The 24498-nt window shown below is 44.0% G+C and overlaps 1 protein-coding gene across 1 annotated transcript in view; it reads right to left on the reverse strand.

Moving 5' to 3' along the window:
• Slc6a20 (solute carrier family 6 member 20) overlaps positions 1-19289 on the reverse strand; it is a 32143-nt gene extending 12854 nt beyond the window's left edge. The window contains exons 1-6 of the mRNA XM_038322293.1: positions 19055-19289; positions 10251-10391; positions 6836-6927; positions 4679-4906; positions 3819-3929; positions 607-848 (exon numbers count right to left, since the gene is read on the reverse strand). Coding sequence (XP_038178221.1) covers positions 607-848; positions 3819-3929; positions 4679-4906; positions 6836-6927; positions 10251-10391; positions 19055-19289 — 1049 coding nt within the window. The remainder of the gene's footprint in view (positions 1-606; positions 849-3818; positions 3930-4678; positions 4907-6835; positions 6928-10250; positions 10392-19054) is intronic.
• Positions 19290-24498: the final 5209 nt, after the last annotated feature.

The following is a 24498-nucleotide window of genomic DNA, read 5'->3' on the forward strand; positions in this document are numbered from 1 at the left end:
GGCCAGTAATGTATGATGAAACTGGATGTGGTGGTAGAAATGTAACACTGCACTTTAATATGGCTTGTGCCACTGAGTAACCGATTAATTAACCTTAGAATCATTTAAATTCATATCAATATGCAAGTTATTTGAATATACATTGACTTCTGTTAATTTCAGTCCTGCTTTAGAGATGGCTACTTGTGTAACTGGCCACCCTACTGGAATCTTAGCATCTGAAAGATGGTCCTCTGATTTGAGGGACGCCAAAGACAGGAAGCTGTAGTCTCTGGAACTTGGCTAGAGAGGTCTTGGTTACACTTGAGATGGGGAATGGGGCTGAAGAAACATTTTTTTCTGAATGCCCCTTTCTGCTAAGTGCAATGACCACTTTAAACTGCCCATTCCCTGCAAGGCAGGCCTTAACTTTTGAACCCCCAGTTTCTGGTGCTGGTAGTTGAGGGAATAACTGAGCCCCATACTGTGGACCTCAATACTGGTGTCTTTCGTCTACTCCTTGACTTCTGGGAACCCAGTCCTTCCCAGTCACCCTTCCAGCTCAGAAATCTGGAGCCTTGCCTTCCCTCTTGAGTCCCAAGGTTCTGAGGGACAACTTAGACTCACTTGTTTAAGCAGTTTTCATAGTTGAAGGTGGCCTTGAAGCCATAGATGGAGAAGGTGACGATGCTGGCAAATATGGCGGTGGTACTAGTGACGATGGACACAATGACGGCATGCTGCTGGCAGTTGGTGGAGGGTTCGTTGTAGCTGGCAAAAGCAATCAGGCCACCACACCCTAAGCCCAGTGAGAAGAAGATCTGCGTGGCTGCATTGATCCAGGTCTTGGGGTTGATTAGCTGTTCCATCTAGAAGGTCAATAAGTATAAGACTGAGAGGAATCCCAGGTCCCAATCCAAGACTGCCCCTCCCAGGAGAAGTTGGCCCAGAGGCAGGGTGGGGGGGGAAATTACCTCCCAGCTTCCCCAGCTCTCTAGACCTGGTCTACGTGCAGTATATTTCTCGACAGGTGAACATGACTGAACCTTAGGTAACATTATCCAAGCATCCCAAGGGAATTTAAGAGTAAAGAAAGCACTGTTAATTACAGTCAAAGAACTATTAATGTATGTTTAAATTACTGTTAATGTTAGTGAGAAACTCTTATCATAGGTGTTTCTTTAATGTTTACCATTGCTTAAATAAGCTAGTATGTTAAGAGACAAGAGTGATCTAACCCCTGATTTAAAAGACAGGAGGACATTCCCAGAGTCCACAGTCTCTTTAGTAGAGAATCAGCCAACAAACCATCCAGATTGTCCACACGCTAGCTCATCTGCTGCCCGTACACTCTAAGGAAGTTGAGGAAACTACACGACGTCAAGATTATTTGCAGCTAATCCTATCACTAATCTAGAAGGTACTGTTCAAGCCTTGACTATTTCAGCTTCCAAATGACCTTGGATCAATTCTGACAGCCATTTTCATCTATGCCAGAGGGAAAATACTTTCCCCGTTAGTCAAGAAGAAGGCCTGTTGGGGCTGGAGAGATGGCTCAGCAGTGTAGAGCATTGGCTGCTCTTCCAGAGGTCCTGTGTTCAATTCCCGGCAACCACATAGAAGTTTCAGGGGATCTAACAACTTCACACAGACACACATGCAGGGAAAACACCATGCACATAAAATCAAGATTAATCATTTAAAGAAAGTGTGCTCCTTTTTTGAGGGGAGACAGCCTGTCATTGGTGCAAACACAGTACTTAAGTTGCACAGTGACTATCACGATGGATGATCTCACTATATAAGCAGGTGTTTGGCTCAGTTTCCAAGTTAGCTATGTTGCTCTCTGGTTTTGCAGCATTAGACCTCATAAAAGTCTCCTCTTTTTATGAAGTGTTCTTGCCTACTGTTGTATGGATATTTCCTCCCAATCAAACATTTCTTCCTGGAGGGTGGCTTGTTAAGATTCAGGAAGTTAGCTGGGCAGTGGTGGCGCACACCTTTAGTCCCAGCACTTAGGAGGCAGAGGCAGGGTGGACCCCTGTGAGTTCAAGGCCAGCCTGGTCGACAGAGTGAGTTCCAGGACATCCATGGCTAAACAGAGAAAACCTGTATATATATAAAAAAAAAGATTTAGGAAGTTAACGAAACTGACAGGTTTCAAGAGTCACCTAAAATTTACCAGATTCATAAGGCCACTCCCCAAGATTATTTAAGTGGGAACAGCTGCTGTAGAGAAGAGACAACTAGCTCTGGGAAGTTAGCTTTTATGCATCATTGCCTGTGGTAGGGTGGGCTTTTCTGTGATACAGCTGCCTTTGAATCATCCATGCCCCTGTAAGTAAACCCTGACAAACTCTTTGGTTCACTAAGCTAGGCTTGGACAGACTTGTTTCTTTGGTGTATTGTTGGTCCCTATCTAGGAGGAACAGCATTTGTTCAGTTTTTCCTGAAAAGGTCGTACAATCTGCTTTTCTCCATCATTATTAGAATAGGTTGGAGGGAAAACAGGAAGAGATTGTGGAAGTGACAGGACTGTCAGAAGGAAAGGTGACAACATTGTCACCATCATCACCACTATCATTAAAGCTGCAGCAATGACAGGCCAGCTGGAGAGCTCCAAGGAGAGTAGGAGTTGGGAACAGAGGTCCTTTTTCTTTTCTTTTCTTTTTACTTTATTTTATTTCGAGACAGGATTTCTCTGTGTAGCCCTGGCTGTCCTGGAATTCACTCTTCTGTAGACAACAGGCTGGCCTTGAACTCAGATCTGCCTGCTTCTGCCTTCCAAGTGTTGGGATTAAAGGTGTGCACCACCACTGCCCTGCTAATAGCAGAAGTCTTAAAGACAGCAAAGACTTTGAAGAGTTGAAGACTATAGATTGCTTCTGTGGCTGGAAAAATTCCAAAACCCACAAAACTAGGGGCTAAGGGTTTAAGATGCCCTAGACAGGCATGAGGGCTGTCACACTAAGGGAGTCCATGGAAGGGTTTTATAGACTTTTGTTTCCAGGCACAAAATTTGCTAAATGAACAATGTATCCTATTTTCCACTGAAGAACACTGGCATGGAAATAAAAGGTTAAGGGAGGGATCATTGTAACCTGGAGGGAAAGGGGCTAAGGAAGCATGGGGCAGATCAGGGTAATGCTTGGAGTGGCATCTGTGGATATCAGATCAGTAGAACATCTAGACAAAACTTTGGGCGAGACCTGGAGCAGGAAGGGCAGAAGGGAGGAACTGGCATCAGCCATTAGGGGTAGTGAAAGTGTAGGAGGGAATGGATTTAATGTTCTAGAGTGCACAGGGCTGAGAATGACCTGTCTGAGGATTGGTCCATGACCATAAGGTATCCATGGCCATAGGCCCAGTCTCCTTGGTTACTTACAACTTTTCCTTCCTTGTACTATGATTTTTTTCCCCAGGCATACCAAAACAGACCAAAATGGTTGCTATAAGCAGAGACTGCACTTTTATTTCCTGGCCACCCAGACCAGAATAATCACACAGAAACTATATTAATTACAAAACTGTTTGGCCAATGGCTCAGGCATATTCCTAGTTAGCACTTACATCTTAAATTAATCCATTCCTTTTAATCTATGTATCACCATAAGGCTGTGGCTTATTGGTAATGTTCTGGCATTTTTCTCCTTTGGCAGGTACATGATGTCTCGACTCTGCCTACTCCCTCTATATATCTCTGGTTCAGATTTCCAGCCTGGCTTTACTCTGCTAAGCCATTGGTCAAAACAGCTTTATTCATCAACCAATAAAAGCAATACATATACAGAAGGACATCTTGCATCAGGTAGCGACACCCTCATAACTTCTCCCCATACCTTGGGCGTGAACATGTATATCAGGCCATTGGTTGCTCCATGGAGTGTGAGGCCCTGAATCAGGTATATGATGAGCACAAAGTAGGACATTGATGAAGTGAAGTAGACCACCTGTGGGAACCCAGGAGAGGCATCAACCTCAACTTGTAGGAAGTAGCTATATAACAGTATACAAAAAATTTCTCTCAAAATTATCAATATATATATATTCATTTAAATGAAGATACTGTTTTTACAAAATGCTTAATTTAAAACATATGAAATTAAATCAATATAAATGCTGTGGGCTCTTCAGGATTAATCGATAAAAGAAAACCTCATTCAAGGGAAGTTCATTATGGCTTTTCTAGATCCATCCATTTGCCTGCAAATTTCAGGATGGCATTATTTTTTACCACTGTGTAGTACTCTACTGTGTAAATGTACCACATTTTCTTTGTAATATGGGACCACCTACCCAGGGAATGGTGCTATCCACATTGGGCCCCTTAACATCAAATAATAAGGACATCATCAGCTTGTTGGCATAATGCTATATAAATTAGAGATTTTGGACATTAGCATGTTTATAAATTGATGATAAAATAATCAAGTGAATAAACTTGATTCAAAATGAACATAATAATAATCAAGGAAACCCCCTACAAACATGCCCAAAGGCCAGTCTGATCTGGGAAACCCCTCAACTATAAATCCCTTTTTAGGTGACTCTGGGCTGTATCAAGTTGACAGTTAAAGCTAACTAGGAGAAGCACTTTTCTCTCTAGGCCCTCTGTGAATACTTGCAGAACTCACTATGGCACCCATTTGTCCATGGCCAAATCCATCCAGGCACAGCCCAGTGAGGCTCCCCAGCCTACCTTGCCAGTTGACTCGGTGCCTCTCAGGATGCACAGATACACCATCAGCCAGGCCAGGATGAGGCACAGTGCTGGCTCCCACTGCACTCCTCCATTCTCCTGGATGGACGGCGAAATGTTGAGTGTTTTCCTGTACCAGAAGTACTGAGTTGACGAAGCCTTTTCACACTCCTCGTCATAGCCAGTGCGGTTACCATTCAGTGGGCAGACAGACCACGGCAGGGGATCCTTTGGAATGAAGCGAGGATCAACGGAGAGGTAAGGGGAAGGTCGAGGGTTTGGTGGGATGATGGGATATAGCCTTGGTAGAGTGATCTTGGGAGAGAGGAAGCTGGTCCCTCAAGGACAAATGGCTGCAGCCTTTGAGACTGACGAGGTCTTGGGTCTTTAGGGGGATTGGATGGCATGGAGGATGACCGGTTTGGTTTGGATGTTGAGCATTCCCCAAAGATCCACAGCCAGAAGCTATGCTCCCTTGGATGAGGAGGTGCTGTGGATCTTTAGGAGGTGGGGCCAAGTAAGAAGTCATTGGGGTGTACTTTCTAAGGAGCTAAGGGAAACCCTGTCTCTTGTTTTCTCTTCTGGTTTCATTATGGCTGTATCCTCCTATATATATTTAGGACATGATGTTCTGCTATATTTCAATTTTTACAAGAGGCCAAGTTATGAATTAATAAATCTCTCTTCTTTATAAGTTAGTGCCTAGGATTATCTTGATCTAGTAAAGCTGACAAGAGTCGCTTCTTACTGAAATTTTACATATGGTTTTTGAGGACTACTGCACTGTCTAATGGATCTAGAAGACTCTGTCACTAGCATCTGGATTGTGAGCAGAACAGCTACAATAAAAGGACACTGACCCAGCATCACTACAGCAGCCAAACCAGGTGCTTAAACTCCAAGCTTTTGTACCACTGCTGGGATGGTCAGAACTTGTTAATGATGGTGCTGGAGAGATGACTCAGCAGTTAGGAACACTGGCTGTCTTCCAAATGACCTAGGTTCAATTTCCAGAACCCACATAGCACCCATACAATATTAACAACTATTTATAACCCCAGTTCCAGGAGATCTGGTCCTGTTTCTGACCTCCACAGGTACTATACTAATGTAGTACACAGATATAGATGCAGATAAACACCCATAGACAAAAATTTTTAACTAAATAAAATACTTGTCAATGACTCATGATTTCTCTCCTTCCCTTCAACTTGGAGCAAACCAGAGAAAGCAACAATTAAACAGTTAGCTCAGTTCCAACTTCCCCAAGCCAATTCATCATTAGGATGCCCTTAAGAGTACAGACAAATGCTTTATCCCATGGGTGTGGAACAAGAAGAAAGAGCAGTGCCTTGAAGCTATTGAGTTCCTCAAGTGAGAGACCCTGGCACCAATGACTTCCTTTGGGCAGTAATTAGCAGTACCCGAGCTTGGCAGTTAAGACTCCTTGACCCTGAAGGGTGGAAACAATGACTCCCTCTTCTGCTTTTGATGGTTTTAACTCGTTTCTTTGGAACTTAAAAACAAATGAACTTAAATGTTGTCAATGATTATAACCTAAGGCCAACTGCTCAAAGAGGTAAAAAAGGGAACTGAGGAAAAGAATAAATCTGACCAGAGTTGTGGGTGATGTGGAAGTAAGCCTGCTCTAAGGTAAGTGCCTTGTTGCCCAGGTCTGGGTTTTAGGAGGTCAGATTTATAGGACAAAAGTGTTCCACTAATAGAAACAAATAGGAAAAACTCTTGGTTTCAAGGCCAGATTTCATAGGACATAGCTCAGAGCCCAGTGGCATTATCTAGTGATAGTAGCAAGGCTACTCTACGAAACACCAGGGAGCCAGGTCTGTACTCTAGGGTACTCATCCCGAGATCCTAGCTCCAAGCAGGTCTTGCTAGTGGATGAGAGAGCTGTTTTGCAGGTCTGATCTGGATGTTCCCACAGACAGCTACCAACTGCCCCTATCTCCTTTGCTTTTAGAGTGGTTTCTCTCCCTTTAGTGTGGTGCATCAGAATCAGAAGTTCTATGAATGATTGGAAGTCCGCCTTCCCCTCAGGCTCCCTTCAGGTTATAACCCACAGACTTCTCCTTTCTTCCCGGAGGGGAGGCCTGTATCCTCTCCCCTTATTGTTCCTGGGGTGACCAGGCCTCTGCTCACCTGGAAGGAGTGGAAGAGGTACCAGACAGTCCAGGTGTTGATGACATTGTAATACACAGAGACCAAGAAGGAGACCACCAAGCTAGCAATGCCTGAAAGGAATAAGGAGGCCGTGCTGAGAGCCAGGTATGGTAGCCTGACCTGTAAGCATCCCTAGGAGAGACATGATGGGACCAACCAGGGCAGGAATACTTCTCCTCCATGTTTTTTTTTTTTCTTAACATGACCTCACACTCATGACCTGACTCCAAGGTTTCTTTCCCTAACTCTCATGCATTCTTAACGTCTAAGGCCCTGGACTCCATGCTCAATATGCGTCTTAGGCAGTGTTCTATTGCTGTAAAAAGGTCCTGGCCAAGGCAAGTCTTATAAAAGAAAACATTTCCAAGGCAACTCTTATAAAAGAAAGCATTTAATTGTGGCTTGCCTACAGTTTCAGAGGTTTAGCCCATTATTGTCATGGAAGGAAGAAGGGTGGCACACAGGCAGCCTGACAGCTGAGAGTCCTACCTCTGGATCTAAAGGCAGCAGAAGAGAGACACTGGGGATGACTTGGGCTTCTGAACCCTAAAGTCAACCCCCCCCCCCCAGTGACACACTTCTTCCAACACCTAATTCTTTCAAATAGTGGCCCGTATGAATCTATGGGGGCCATTTTTATTCAAACCACCACAATGTGTCTTAGATTTTCATAACAGTAGCATTCCTAATTCACAGAAGAGAAAACTGAGATGAAGACTACCCAGCAGAACCAGGATACAAACCTCATCGAAGAGAGTCACCCGTATGCCTGATATGACAATCATTCCCTTTAGACTAGGACACTGGGGTCAAACTCATCCCTCTGTTGTTAGGAGGGATGGAGAACAGAGGCACGAAGTGTAGAGATCAGCCCCACTGCCTTAGACTTGTGAAGGGCTTAGGGTAGCACTGTGGACGGAGGGACAGTGTGACACCAGGTTGTACGGAGTGGTCTCACATTGGCCTTTAGGCGCTCTTGCCGTCCCACGTGTACCCAGGGGCTGGTAGTCATGTCAGAGGAGCAACACTTGAATTCAGGAGTTCAGCACCAGATCACAAGTCACTGATAGGTGAATCCCAGACAGGCAAGGCCCTAAGCAACTTCAGCTCCAGAATCTCTCTTGCTACTGTGCTGTGCCTTTATATGTTTGCTGCGGCCATTTTTCTATGGTATCTGACATGGTGTGAATGGGTGTGCGGGGACTCCCCCCCCCCACTGCTTTTAATGTGTGTGATTGTCTCGTAGAAATATCCCATTCTATTAGGCATTTTTACCTGTGGATTATGATGATGATTTCCTCTTAGGCTGTACTGTTTAGCTGGAGCAATGATTTTATTCAACAACAGTTAGTTTAAATAGAATTTTGATGATTAAGGGTTTTTAAATATAGTAAGGGTTAGTTAGTTTAGTAGGAAAATTAATATAGAGGCAGGATATAGTGTTTTCACCACCCTTGATAAAGCAGGGGCAGCAAATGATAGAAAAATAAGAACAAGGAAGTGTCATACAGCGAGGACTTATGAGTTTCTCTTGAGTCAAATAGAATGTGGCTTAGGTAAATGATTAAGGAAAACAGTTGAGTCCTAGAAGCTAGGCTAGCTCAAGTTCTTTTAATCTTGATGTTGGGAGATGTGTTCATGGCTTTTGGTGCGCATCATAGCCAAAACAAAGCTTTAAATAATGACTTAAGGTTAGGTTAATACATATTTGTTAATGGCTTGGGGAACAATTTAAAGTTTAGAACGGCACACTTTCTAAAGAAAGTGATTGACTGATTCACTGAGGTCAGGAAACAAAACCAATGGCAGTCTGGCTACTGCGGGCTGATGAACCTTTCTTGCTAGGATGGGTTCATGATCAAAGGTGATGATTCATTCCTTGTGCCCGTTTCTGCCCTCAGATTCCAGATATAAAAAACTGTTGATGAATGGGTATGCACCCTGAGGATTTAAAGTAGAGCTGACTGATTATTTTTAATATATAAAAGTTTAGATTTGTGATTCTTTAGGACTTTTTATAAGATTACTTTTTAAGATAAATGATAAAGTTAATGGTCCTTTCTTTGTAACCACAAAATGCAACCTGCCAGGAAAAGAACTGGCTGAGAAAAATACCTTACTTGCTTATACATCGTTAATCTGTAACAAGTTGCTTAGACATGAATGCATATGGGTTCTTGGAGATAATTTTTCACCTGTAATACATAAAATGTTTAATTATGCAAGGGATATGGAAAACATGTTTTTTTACTTGTATACATTATGATCATTCATTTAAACATAGAATGTAACCACACTGTAATTTTTATATTGCTTGAAAGATACTACTAGGGTATATAAGCTATTAAGGAAAATAAAGACACAGAAGCGATACATCTAGACAGAGGTAAAAAAAATAAGGAAAACAGGATAGAGAGACCCTAAAGGGATATGTGTGTGTGTGTGTGTGTGTGTGTGTGTGTCTGTCTGTCTGTGTCTCTCTGTGTGTATAAGCATGCACATACACATTTCCCATTATTGCCAGCCCCAGAGGGTTAAGGTTTTACTTCCACAGACAGAAAAGTCTGTGAGTGATTAGTCTGCTGACTCCATAGCTCCCCTCCAGTTCCTGAGCTGCTGAAGGATAGTTCCCACAGCAGCACTCAGGACTGTTGCTGACCTTAGTACTGGTGGGAGTATGTGGGTACCACCACTGGTACCACCACCACCACCACCACCGGAAAATCTGGCCAGTTAAGTGGTGTCAGTACTCTTTGGGAACTCAGTTGCTTGCTCTCCTATTATACAGAGCTGACTCCTCCTCCCTCCTGAACAATTGCTCCCCTTTCTGGATTGGGAAGGTACCCAGAATAACTGTGGCCATTGATGGCCCTGGAACCTGGGCTTTTACCGAAGAGGTGAACCATGCCTTCACCAGAGATTAGCAAGTGGAGGTCACTTTGAAAAGCTATGGTGGGGTGTGAAGCCACCCAGTATCCATAGGTTCCTTGACTTGCAAACTTGGGCAAAATGTATGGTGCCCTAAGTGGTGTGGTAAAGATAAATAAGCTCACGCAGTCATGCCATTTTCAGTAAGCAGGGGACAGTTGTGTACATTCCCAGGTGGTAGGAGCTGGGACTGAATGAATGCTTCTCTGCCGGGCAACCAAGTCCAACCATTCACAGACTCTCAAGCTGAGGTCCTGAGTAGAGATGCCCCAAGGTGGGAGTTTCCCTTGGGGGTGGGGTTCCATTTGAGGGTCAGAACCCAGAGCCCTCTCTACCAAGTTCAATCGCAGCCCTCCCTGGGCTGTCAGTTCACCCAACCACAGGTCCTGCTCATGGACAGCAACCAGCACGCCTGTCCAGGAATGCAGGAGTCTCTGTCAGAGGAACTGGAAAGGATCCCACATACCGACACCACTGAGGTAAGGGCTGATGGTCCTCCAGGCACCGATGCTGCCCTGCCGCATGCGCTGCCCCACAGCCAGCTCCAGGTATAAGAGCGGCATCCCCTTTACGATGAACATGATGATGTAGGGGATCAGGAAACTCCCTGTGAGAGGCCAGAGCTGAGCATCAGGTCAGTGCCAGAGACGGAATTTACCCCACCCCTCCCTCTATGCAACTGTGTTTCCATCACCCAGCCTCCCCCCCCCCACATCCAGTCCTCTTTCCACCCCATCCATTGCCCTCAGACCTTTCCCCTCAAGATCTAGTTCTTCTGCCTTTGTATCTTTTACCTCCATATCCATCCCTGCCACCCCTCTGATCTATCTCCTATTCATCATACCAATCCAACCTTTCATTTATCAACCCACCCATCATGTCTCTCCATTTTCTGCTCACTCTTCATGCATTTTTCTGTTTGCCTATCCATGGATGACAGGCAGTCATGCCAGTTATTTAAATCTTTGACTACTTCCATCCTGGGAGCACTGCCACTGGCCCCAGCTCCGTGAGCGTCATTCTCCATGGCTCTGCTGGCCCAGCTTCTGACAGCAAAGCATTTAGCCTCCTTTCTGAAAAGTGTTGGGGAGATTGGTAGGTCAGAGGACAACTTTGGCAGTTGGTTTTCTCCTTCCCCCTTTATGTGGCTTCTGGGGATTGAATGCAGGTCACCAGGCTTGTGTGGTAGATAAGTACCTCTATCCACTGGGTCATCTCACTAACCCCTATCTTCTCTTTCAGCATTTAAGGGCTGTTGAAAGGCTAGACCACTAAGTTGCTAAATACTTGTAACTTTGCTCCCGAGTGCTTCTCTCTTCTTACAGCTCTGACAGAGTCTATGCGATGTGGTGTTTGAAATAGACCTTTTCTAAGGTCTGGTCATACAGGATGGGGTGGAAAAGTCAGCAAACCTGCTTCCTGCCCTGAAGAGATCACCTAGGTAGAGGATTTCGGATGCTTTAGAGTTGCCTGGGCTATAGAATGTTCCTTCAGACTTGATATTTTCAGAGGGTTTAGTGGCCTAGCAAATACAGGGGCAGGTAAGCTAATTGGATGACCCAGTACACAGAACTTCATACCATATCCTCCTTTTAAAGAGATTTCTGTATATCTATTTTAAACATGTACCTTCAGTCTAAAATTTCATTTTGCTAACAGTGATTTTAAAAAAATCTTTCAAATCCACAAATTCTTAAGGAGTGGTCTGTGAAAGGAGCTTCCAGATAAACATACAGTGGCAGGCAGGGACGCAAGGCAGGCGGGGACGCAAGGCAGGCGGGGACACAAGGCAGGGACACCATAAGGCAGGGACACAAGGTTGCCCAAGTCTGGGGCATGGAGGCATGACCCAAGACTGCCTTGGCATCTTCTCTCATCCATCTCAGCTCATGGTTCCTTGACTGGAACCTGAGATATCCAATGGGAAAAAGGCATACAAAAGCAAAAGCCTGACACACCAGTAGCAGGGATTGAGGGTGGTTTCTAGAGGGAACTGACTCCTTGGCATTAAGGAAAGCAGAAGCATAGGCACGCACAAACCCTAATAGTCATAAAATGCCCCCCTGGCACATAGGGGTTGCCTGTGTAACAGCAGTGTTGAGGTCATCTATGGGACTACAGACCAAGAACTGAACTTCCATGAAGACCCAACTGCAAAGAAAGGGAATAGCTTTAATGCTTTAGGTTGGGTGGGGCCCTAAGACCAGTAGTCCTCTTGACTTGTGTGGTTTACAGGATTCCTGGGTCCTTCTGCTTTCTCCCCCAGGTCCTGTTTTCATACCTGTCCTCATACCTTCCTGCCATTCCTTCCCACAATGTGTTCCGGGAACAAGGAGCTGCCATCTTAGGAAACCTGCTTCCCCTTCATTTGTTTACCTACGCTGCTCTAACTCTCCTTCAACGCTCCCCCAGTCCCACTCAGAGGTCGACACCAACTGCTGTCAGGGCAAGGGGCTACGACAGCTCTAAGTGCTTCTTGCTGAGAGGGGCAGAGCATGGGCTGGGCTAGTCTGAGAGAGGTGGACTCTTACAAGGCAGGCTCTTGGGGCCTGTCTAGTGGGTTGCAGCCCCACATCTTAAAAAATAACCTGAGGTCATCCAATGGGTCCATTCAGAGCTCCAGTTCTATCTTTCAGGAGACTTTATATTCCCTTTGTGATGGCTAAACTTGATTGCTGACATTGATTACACATGGGATCAACTAAAGCGCAAAGAACTGGGCACAGCTGTAGGGAATTCTCTTGATTTGGATCATTTGAGGTGGGAAGACTCACCCTAAGTCAAGGTCATGCCTTCTGGCTTTGGCAGTTTACCTAAAAGGACATGGAAGGAGGAAGCTTGATGCCATGTTCTGATGAGACTTTCTTTTGATGGCATTAGAACCAACCTACTTCTTCAGGTTCTAACAGACTGAAACATCCAGACTTGTGTGGACTGAACAACTACAGGATTTTCGGCTTTTTTTCCCTCCGAAAGATAGCTATTGCTGGACTATCTGATGATAGCCTATAAACTAGTATAATAATTCATACTATTATTTATGTCTTTTTAGAGAACTCTAATAGAACCTTATAGATAAGTTGAGTTGGGACTCAGATCCCTGAGTAGCTCTTCAAATGCACCACAGGATAACAGACAAAGAACACTGATTAGACATACCTTTTTCTTAAACCAGGCCTTGTAATTGCCATGGAGTGTAGACCAGTAACTATTTCTTTAAGCCTAGGTTCAACATTGGCCTCTTATATAATTTGTCAGACATTTGTAACATTATTTAGACTTCTTGCTTTCTATTCCATTCTAGAAAAATATCCAGCCATCTTATGAGACAGAGATATCAACAGATCAACAGCCACTAAATCTAGGTGTGGCAATCTTTTGCAAGTAGGCACAGCTGATGTCTTGGGTTTTGACTTGGAAGATAGTGCTATATAACATCAACTTAAAGAAAGTTGAACTCAAACTACATATATATTACCTGTATATATACTGTTAAATAATGGGTGTTGGTAAATTCCCAGGTAAAGCTTACAAAAACATACAAAAAAACCCCACAAGACAGTCTTCATACAGTACATGGTGATCTGCCATGACAACACTTTTGATTTTGAATGAGCTGAAGCAGCTCCTATACCATGAAATAATGCCTTTAATCTCTTGTTCTTTCCCCTTGTCACAGTGTGAGATGGCTATCCTAACAAGGAAAAGAAGCTTTGGAGGATATTTTGAGGCAAACATGGTTGGGTCTGAAGTAGAAGGGCCAAATTCTACCTCTAGAGCCAGTTTCTCAGGGTGCTCAAAACAGCACATGACAGTTACACAAAAGGCATTTGCTCCTTTGCAAAACTGGACCCAGTGGCTTACACCAGACAGGAGAGTTGCTGTTGAATTCAGTGACCAAAGTACCTGTTTTTCTTATAACCAGCAGAGAATTATCCAGGTAAGTCTCACTCACTGGGTCACACACTGAGGACAAGAGATTGAAAAAAGCTATCCTTTTAAAGTTAATAAATTTTGTAAAGCCATGGGTGAGTGGCAGTGAGCCCCCATAAGAAAAGAAGTTATCTGCCTCTCTAATGACTAACTGAAGGCCTTCCCTGTCTAGACTTGGGGTGACCCAACAGCTTGGAAGACTCTAACCACAATCAGTTTGCACGAACCTGAAAATGGAGACAGACAACCTGAAAACTCAACAAATAGCTTCTGCTGAAGAGAAGGTTTTGCAAACATAGGTGGTCGGCAGAGTTCTCCCACAGCCTCCTTCAAGGGAAACACCCTGTCTTAGTTAATACTTGGGACGCAGCTCCTGACCGAAACCAACAAAAGCAATGTTTGTTTCAATGTCTAATTCAGCTCATGAGTAGTGACTTTGGAAGAATCTTGGAAATAGTTTGTCTTTTACAGTGAGAAGAAAGAAATAAAGAGATGTCTTGGGACAGTACTGCCCCCTTTCTACTCACATTCCCTAGCCCATCTTGATGGACTGTTGTGGAATATTTTTTCCTTTTTGCTTTTTGAGGGGGTCTACCACCCAGCTCCCAAATAAATCACACATGGAGGCTTATTCTTAGTTATGAATGCCTTGCCATAGGTTGGATAGTTTCTAGTGAGCTTTTCTTGTCTTAAATTATCCCCACTTCCTTCTTACCTCTGGGATTTTATCTTACTTCTGTATGTCTTATTGTCCTTCTTACTCCATGGTTGACTGAATGGCTGACCTGTAGTTTCCTCCTCTCCTTCTCTTGCTCCTCCTCTTTGGTTCTCCTATTTTATAATCTCTGCTTTCTAGCCCCGCCCATCTTTGCTTCTGCCTCGCTATTGGCCATTCAGCTCTTTATTAGGACAATCGGGTGTTTTCAACAGGTGCAGTAACACAGCTTCACAGAGTTAAACAAATTCAGCATAAACAAAAGTCACACACCTGAAAATAATATTCCCCAACAATGGTCATCTCCAGCTTGTCAACAATGAGCAGCCAGTGTAGTCCCAGGAAGAAGCTGAATAACCTAACCATGGTTTAGTTCTCTGCCATCTCCCAGTTTCCCCCTTTAGTTTTCTTAGTGCAACATTGCTGTCTTGTTCCTGGATACAGGGAATCAGGTCCAAGTGCCCTAGAGCTCCATTTACAACCAAGGCATTTAATCCCATCATTCATCAAACACTTGATTTGGTCAGGCAGTGGTGTGTACACCTTAATCCCAGCACTTGGGAGACAGAGGCAGGTGGATTTCTGTGAGTTCAAGGCCAGCCTGGTCTACAAAGCAAGTTCCAGGACAGCCAGGGCTATACAGAGAAACCCTGTCCCAAAACACAAAAACAGAACAAAACAAACAAACAAAAAACCCCACTGATTGCCATGTAAACCATCTATCTATGTAAACTTTATGTAAACCACACAAGCTCTGGACGAAGTGCTGGAAGCCACATTGTCTGAGTCCATTTAGCACATGCTATGTGACAGGGACTTCTTTGCTCCAGCCTTATATGATCACAAAATCCAGGATTATTGCTTGTGATCAGTAATTCACATAAGTTCACAGAGCCAGAGAGATAGATGCAAAAGGAGACAGATAGGTTCTATCCCATTAGTCAACTGTTACACATGTTATGCAGGTATAAATGGCCAAGACTCTATTAGGAAGAGCCTGCCTGGGAGCCAAGATTCATCATGGATAGCTTCAAAGAAGCCCAGTGCTTAGGATCTATCTCCTTTTTGGGGACACATCAACCTACCAATTCAGAAATTCTCTAACACTCATTTGGCCCATTATCAGACTTGGCTGACAGGCATAACAAGTGGACATCTGTAGGGTACTCTTGAACACTGGGTAACAATATCTTCTGACCTCTGAAGATCCCTGACCATAGCAACCAGGACTGACTGAGAACGGGGCGGAGAGATATGCCCCCTGCTACCATGGGAACCAAGAAGCTAGGGGGAGAATCACTTAGGTGCTCAGAAAACTGCAGTCTGCCTTTCAGAGTCCCAGATCTTAACCCCTTGTTCTCCTGACCCCACTGCAGTGAATGGTTTCTGCTACACCTAATGTACCCCTCTGTTGCTTCTGGGAGCCTCCCTGAAGGTGCTTCCTTTAGTAACCACACTTGGAAGATATTGTGATGTGCTAGGAAACACAGGAACCTGGAAATGGCCTCTTAAACTTCACCCAGCAAGAAACCAGTCCATATAGCTCTAAAACCCACATAGGATCTGCTCATAGCTGTGGAAACTTGCTACACTTTTGGTTTATATGTCTGATATTTCCCATTACAGGGTTTTAAAAATCCTATCAGGTGTTCCTTACTTAAGGCCAGTGGATAAAAGAGACCCAAATGGGTTAAGGACACCGACTAGGGAGCACACAGCCTGTGCTGACTGCCACGTGTAAGACAAAAGAGACCTGGGAATGCCCTGCAGAGCCGGTTTGTCTCCTGATCCAGGGCAGCTTCTCTGTGTAGTCCTGACTGTTTGGGAAATCATTCTGTAGAACAGGCTGACCTCAAACTCAGAGATCTGCCTGCCTCTGCCTCCTGAGAGCTGGGATCACCCTAAGTGCTAGGACTAAAGGTGTGCACCACTATGCCTGGCATATTTGTTCTTAAAATAACTCTTTAATATCTTGGGATCTTAATGAATTCCCAGTCTTAAAAGATCCAACATTCAAAATGACCTAAAGTAAATATTCCCTTTGGCCTTTTTTCCCCCTTCAAAATAATGATCTGTAAGCAAACACCCTAAGCACTCGGAACAAATAATTTACCATATGTACTCTAATAAGAGAATATGGGATATTTTTCCATTTGTCACACAACTGGAGAGTGGGAAAAAAGTGGGTGTGTCCATAGCACAGTGGAGCAGGCAACAAGGAGGAAAAAGATATTCTACATCGAACTGAGGAGAACCAGGCTTAGAAATGCAGGCAGAGCAGCATTAATTCCCTGTGAAGCCTTAAGCTACAGCCTCCCATCCCAAGCAGGCTGATCCTTCTTTGCCTACAACTGTCAATGGCTTGTTTAGATAGCTCCTGACCCTGGGTTGCTGAAAATTCACACAAACTTTCCAGGTCTGATAATCTTAGTACTAGAGGCTCATGATAAAAACAGAACAAAAACAAAACAATAACCTCTCCTTTAGCTCCAAGGATTGACAGTTACTGTGCTGGGAATAGAAGTTTGAACGTCATGAACGTTTAAGCAAGATTTCAGTAGCTCTACCCACAGCCCTCAGCTAAGTACTCTTGCTACTTTTTCTTCCTCTCCCAAGAGCTTGGAGATGTCCACAGTCCAGTGTCTTTTGTAAGGCCAGCAGAGGGCTTCACTCATACACCAGGGACATGTGGGAGCCTGGGCTAAGGAAGGGGCGTATGTGTGGAGGGGGTCATTTGTTCCACCACCCCAGCAGTAGCTATGTGAGCTCTGAGAAAACGGCTAAAGCACCTTGGGGCACCAGCACCCAGTAAAGATTTCCTACACAGCGACAGAACTTGCCCTGCTAGCTCATTCACCAGCTCCATTTGAATTTCAGGTACTGCCCACCTCAAACTCAAAAGCAAGCTAGGTATCAACTTTCTTTCCTCTGCATTGGAAAACGTCAGGTCTAGTTCAGGTTTTGCCTGTGTGTTAGAACAGCTCAAGAAAGAGAAAAACTGAGCAAATCTTCCCAACCCAAGACAGTCTACTTCCAGGTACCTACACTTAGCTATCCATAGCTCAAGAGCCTGGGATGGGCTAAGGAAGCCATCAAGAAGAGGAGTGGGGAAATCTACTCCCTCCTACCCTTCCTCCTCTGGAAAATATTTGGTTTCTCAGAGTCCAATGCCTCTTGGTTTAGTTGTGGCTTAACTCTCTACCCTAATTATCATATGGAGAGCCAAATGAGATCATCACCTTGCACTGTCGGAAGTCCTACTTTTCTTCTTCCCTTCCTGAGCTGTCTGGCTTGCTCACCGTGCTAGTCGTGGTTGGAAGGTTCCTTCCCTTGAATGCTGGAACAGTCATGGACACTTTCAAGTCCTTCTCCGCAATTTTGAGTCAGCTATGTGACCCTACGGAGGGGTCTTCTCACATCATAGGTGAGAGACGCCAAGAAATGTAATAGGGTGCTGACAGTCATCTAAGGTATTATGAAGCTCTCCTTTCCTAAACCAAGATTGGGAATTCAGGTGGCCCATAGATCGCAGAAGTGGAACCGAGGTCTCATGAAGAGCCCTGTGACCACGTGAAAACAGTGAAGGCCTTGGAGGGGGCAATACGTACCTCATACTAATGGTCGGAGCTCAGCTTGTCCTTGTGTGCAAGTAGGATCTGAGCACTGTCTTCTTGCTCTGGAGGCTTTTCAAGGCCTCCCTGCTCTGTAAAGGCTGGGTTTTCACCCTTTAGCAGCTTGATGTTGAAGGAGGCTGAGGCCTGTGTAGTTTATTCTTTGAGGCACCTGACAGCGGAAGCCAGATTCCCGCAGCTGTTTGGAGTTAGGCTCTAACACTGGAAGGCCGTAGGATAGTCTCATTTTAACCCAAAGTATCAAGCAGTAACTATAGCAGATCTGGTGTGGCCCATGGTCAATTTGTCTCTGTGACAACCTGTTGTTTGTTTGTCTGCTGCCTAGGGCCATGGAGGGAGTGTGGGCACCTTTTAGCTGGGCCTAGCAATCACTTCCTCTGATGGGGTAGCTGACCAGTCCCTCGTCTGAGGGACGTGACCCCTCCGGGGCACAGAATACCTTTAAGAGATCCGTGTTTTGTTTTTTTGCTCTCTTGGTTCCCTGCTCTTCGCTGGAACTCTGGCTCTGTAAGTTTCTCCCATTTCCTCCCTTTATTAAAGCTGAGTATTTCATATAAGGCTAGTTTGGTTATTTCCCATTGCCGGCCGACCACGCCCGCTACATAATTCAAGCAAAAGAGTTCTGCAATCTTTTTTTTTTTCAAGAAAATAATAACACAGCTGAATATAATGAACCTTAGTTGGTATCACACTTTATACACAAAAAAGAAGAAAAGGAAGTAGATCATAGCTCCCTATGCACAACCCAGAGGTTAAAAACTTAGATAAAGAACAGAGAAAACCTTTATGACTTCAAGTTAGGCAAAGATGTTTTAGATAGCACAGCAAACGCCCTGTGTGTGGAAGCAAAGCCCAACCCTTCCTTCTTTGCTGGATTGTGGGCCAGCTCTTTGACACCCAGCCGTCCTATAATTCATCCGGATTCCAGGGCTTTAGATGTGAAGCCCTTGCCACTCAGACATGCTGCCCCTCCCTGCACATTGTACTCACCTCCACCGTACATCTGGCACAGGTAGGGGAAGCGCCATACATTGCCCAGGCCCACAGCATAGGAGACACAGACAAGTAAGAACTGCAGGGGGTTGCCCCACTTTGGCCGCCCCTTCTCCACAGCCCCAGACTGAGCATACTCTGATGACCCCAGTCTTCCTGGGAGCTGACCAGGGCATTCATGGCCTCCCCAGGGCTGCAGCTCCTCATCCACATGTGCTGAAGGTGAGTCCATCTTCTGAGGCAACTCTCAGCATAGAACGGGCAACTGCTGTGCTCTCCTCTGTATTCCAGGCCCCTGTGCTTTCTGTTGTTCTGTCTCCAGGACTCTGGAATCGACTTACTGCCCTATTTGGCCCTGGCATGGGTCTTCTCTGCTTGGCTGGTGTCCCCTTCTCTGCCTCAGCCTCAGAGGTGGCCAGTTCACACCCTCCCACTGACCTTTGGCCACATTCTTTTCTCTGTTTCATGTCTCTCAAACTCCAGGATTTCTGGGCTCCTCGGACTGCTATCAAGGGTGTCTGCAGAGAATTTCACAAAGATAGGATTGTATCTGCTGGAGGCTGATGGCGAACAGGAAAGTGTTTAGCTACAAACTGCATGTGTCTGTCAATTTCCATAGAATAAACACTCCCACTATGGGGCATCCGGAACTTCCAATGCAATTCATTAAGTAATTCAGGACACCATTATGTTGGGTTCCCACCTTGCACATACAATGACACAGGCAGCCTCAAGAGTATAACCAACAGTAAAGGAAAGTGAGTAATCAGAAATGGTGAGTTTTGAGTATTGTGTCCCTCAGACCTCAGTAATAACTGTATGTAGCAATCACCTCACCAAAAGGGATGAAGCCCAGTTCTCTGGGCTGTCCAGATTCCCAGCACGGGTGATTCAGTACCATTTAACCCCACCTGAGTGTTCCCAGGAAGCCGTTTTGGCTAATGGATGACTGCTAAGGGAACTTCACTGTGCCTACCAGAAAGAGGATACAAAAGACTATCAAACCATGTCACCAGAATTCTGGAGGAAAAAGAGAAAAAGAGGACAGCTTTAGCCAGGGTTCTATAGTCTTACCCAACTAAGAAGGTTATACAATTTTCAATCATTTGCTCATCCTGGTGAGTACACTGTTAATTAATCATTGAAGTTTCTAGTTTCCCGTATGAGAAAGTCCAAACTCCTTAGCTCTGTTTACAAGGTCTTGAGGGTTTTGTTGGTGGTGGTGTTGCAGTTCTTTTCTTGATTTCTTTCTTGATTTCTTGATTTCTTGATTTCTTGATTTCTTTCTTTCTTTCTTTCTTTCTTTCTTTCTTTCTTTCTTTCCTTCCTTCCTTCCTTCCTTCCTTCCTTCCTTCCTTTCTTTTCTTTTTTTTTCTTTTTTTTTTAAAAAAAGGTTTGCTTTTATTGATGGCTGTGAATCACCATTTGGGTGCCGGAAACTGGACCCAGGTTCTCTGCAAGAATAACCAGAGCTTTTTAACTGCTGAGCCCCAACTTTTTGAGATGGGGTTTAACTAAGTTGCATGTTTAGGTTGGGTTTTCAGTCTTTAAAATAGGTGGATTATAGGTGAACCTCACTCACCTGGCTCATGTTGACTTCTAATTACAATTATTATATTATTTGATATTTGTTTTGTGTCCTAAGATATGGTCTATTTGGGGGAAGTTTAATGTGCTAATGAGAATATATATTCTACAGCTGTTATATAGATAATTTTTTAAAATGATAATTGATCTTTTATCATTATACAGTGATCTTTTCTCTTTGTTTTACAGGATTTTGTTGTTTGTTTTTTGAAACAGGTTTCAAAAATTCCCTGGAATTCATAGAGCTATCTATCATCTATTTGTCTTGGCCTCCCCAATAGTGGGAATTCAGGCACAATTTTTAATGTTTTTGGTGTGAAGTCTGTTTGATATTATCTTTTCATTTTCTAAATTAGTCTGGTCACATAACAAGAAGAAGTCTTCTATAGACAGAAGCCTGTAATTGCAACCAGGAAATGAGGAAAAGCCCAACCATAGACACTTGCTTTGAGTTTTATCTACAGTGACAACTGGTAAAAACCAATGTTTCTTCATCTTATGTCCCAGATCTGAGTCAAAGTTTTCTGGAATAAACAGAAAGTGTCATGGTTAATGTCAAGTGTAAGCCAATTGGTGAGAAAGAGGACAAATTCCATAATCACCACTGTTGTGCCTAGAAACAGAGAAGATTTGTCTGAGATATGACTTAGTACCAGCGCAAGAGAATTATTGAGAAATATCTTGCTCTGTGTGTTGCAGGGGCCACTTGTTTGTCCCGGCCGCCCAGAACCAAAATAACCACACAGAAACTGTATTAATTAAATCACTGCTTGGCCCATTAGCTCTAACTTCTTATTGGCTAACTCTCTTTTTGTGGGTGGTGTGTGTGGGGGGGAAGAAAGGGTTTATTGGGCTTACCTATCCTGCATAGTACATTGAGGGAAACCAAGGCAAGAATCCAAATTGGGCAGGTACTTGGAGGCAGGAGCAGATACATAGGCCACGGAGTGCTTACTCAGTCTGCTTTTTTAAAATTGATTTTTATTGAGCTCTACATTTTTCTCTGCTCCCCTCTCTGCCTCTCCCCTCCCCTTTAACCCTCCTCCAAGATGGCCATGCTCTCAATTTGTATGTCTCTCTTAGGGTCCTCATTGTTGTCTAAATTCTCTGGGATTGTGATTTCTTTGCTTTATGTTTAAAAACCACCTATGAGTGAGCACATATGATACTTGTCTTTCTGTGTCTGGGCTACCTCACTCAAAATGATGTTTTCTAGCTCCAACCATTTTCCTGCAAATTTCAAGATGTCATTATTTTTTTCTGCTGTGTAGTACTCCATTGTGTAAATGTACCACATTTTTCCTTATCTATTCTTCAGTCGAGGGGTATTTAGGTTGTTTCCAGGTTCTAGCTATGACAAACAATGCTGTTATGAACATAGTTGAGCACATGCCCTTGTGGCACGATTGAGCGTCCTTTGGATATATACCCCAAAGTGGTATTACTGGTTCTTGATGAAGGTTGTTTCCTAATTTTCTGAGAAATTGCCACACTGACAAGCTGTACCAGCTAGCATTCTTATTGGCTAACTCTTACATATTAATTTAACCCATTTCTATTAATCTGTGTATCACCACAAGGTAATGGCCTACCAGCAAAGTTTCAGCACATCTGTCTCCAGTGGCAGCTCCATTACTCTCTCTGACTCTGCTTTCTTCCTTCCAGCATTCAGTACAGTTTTCCCTGCCTACCTAAGTTCTGCCCTATCAACAGGCCAAGGCAGTTTCTTTATTCATTAATGGTAATCACAGCACACAGAGGGGACTCCCACATCACCTACAAGAGATCTACAGAAAGCAAAGTAAAGCTATGTCACCATGGGGAAACTATATATAGTGTCGAGAGCTCCCTGGCTCACCTGTTTAGCTTAGGATCTTCTGTTTCTACCATGGTGTTTAAACAAAATAAATTCTGTTTTAGTTTGGGTTCCAACATTTTGTGGGCAAGCAATCTGAAGCAGGATACTCTCTGGAGATGTGGGGAAACCTGTTGGTCACATGGCCTCTGGGATGGTCATTTGACAGTGAACCGTTCTCACTGTGATGGTCAGGAGGGTAGGTGTAACAAATGCATTTTCAGTTTAGAGTGCTCTTCAGTTTACAGTGAGGTCAGCAGGATGTAACCACAATGTGGGTGCAGGAGTGTCGGAACACAGTCGAAGATGGAGTCTTGTAAGAATTTTGAGTGCTGGGGCTGGAGAGATGGTTTGGTGGTTAAAAGCACTGATTGCTCTTCCAGAGGACCCGGGTTCCATTCTCAGCACCCACATAGCAGCTTACAACTGTCCGTAATTCTAGTTCCAGGGGATCTGACACCCATGGCAAAACACCCATGCACATAAAATAAAAATAAATAAAAAATAAATATTCTTTTTAAAAAAAGAATTCTGAGTGCTTGTGAGGAAACACCAAGAAAACAAGAGTCTTGTGACCTCAGTTTCTTCAATACCCAGAGTTGTTCTTGGATTACGCTTCTGTGCACCTCCCAGGTATATTGGATAGGTGCACGCTTATCAGATTATTCATTCCCACTGGCTATTATTTGTTTATGGGCCTCTATAGAAAAACATGTGTTTTTTTTTGTTTTTGTTTTTGTTTTTTTTTTTTTTTTTTTGCTGCATGCAACTTGTCCTCGTGTTTATTCACAGCTTGAACTCCTGAGAGATTTACTTATGTGACCTTTCTTAACCCTTAAAGTATGAATTGTCTGATGTTTCGAATGAAGTTGGCTGTTGCATTAGACTTTAGTCCACCTCATTGTTAGGCTCCATGCTTCCAGGTCCTACTGCCTTTACAGTGGTAAACAGAGGAGCATCTGTATTTTATGATACATTACTTCACCTGTCTGATTATATTCCATAAACAAAACTGTTCCACAGATGTGACTTCCCTTATAACTAGAAATGCTCAGTAATGTATTTAAATTTTTACAAGTTGTTCTGAACATAAGTGTTGGGACCATTTGGAGTCCTGGCCTCCAGCTTCTCTTCCCTGCTAGAGATCTTTACTTTCCTTCTGATTTGAGTTACTGAAAGCTGTGTCAAAGTTGTTTACCGGCTCTGCTTCACGAGCACGTGTTGCCTTGGCCTTGAGGATCAGAGGATAAGGTTTTCACCTGTTGGCCCACCTGACTGTTGGGTATATAAGCCTTCGTGGTGCTACCTGAATAAAGGGCTTCTTACCAGCGACTATAGGTCCGTGTCTCTGTCTCTCTGTCTGTGTGTCTCTGTATGTTTCAACCTCCAGCCCCTTGCTCGAAGCTCGCAAACTGTATGGTAGCGCATAGAGCTCAGACAGGCGTTGTGTGATGCGCATAAATATTTCCAAACACATCACATGCTTTCCTCCCTTCTTAAATAGGCTTTGCCCTGGCTCTCAGATCTGATTGCACATTGGATTCTCCTGAGAGCGTGGGTCTCCCAAGATTTTCTGATAGGTGCCTCTTGGATCTGGCAGCATGGACACTGGAAATTTTCAATGCTCCCAGGTGTTTGGAATGGCAGAGATGCTGGACATTCTGAAAAAGTAATAGAATAATGACATAGGTCAACCTTACTCTTTTTACCTTTGAGGGTACATGATATTGAGACCTTGACTGTGACTGACCCTAGGAAGGCAGGACAAGTGCTGAAAGGTAGTGATGGTGCCTGAAAGCTGAGAGGAGGCGACAGATGCTTAGGAATTCAGGAATAGACCCGGCTGTATTGTGGGATGCACCCACTCTTCAGGCCTAAAAACCAGCTGATGAGAAATCAGGAGTAAACATTTAAGTAAATAAATGCTGCTGCTTACATTTTAAGGGCAGTGATCATTTAGAAACAAGGTATAAAGAAAAGATGGGATGTTGAGAAGATG

The sequence above is a fragment of the Arvicola amphibius genome, chromosome 3 (genome assembly GCF_903992535.2).
Source record: "Arvicola amphibius chromosome 3, mArvAmp1.2, whole genome shotgun sequence".
NCBI classification, from domain to species: domain Eukaryota; kingdom Metazoa; phylum Chordata; class Mammalia; order Rodentia; family Cricetidae; genus Arvicola; species Arvicola amphibius.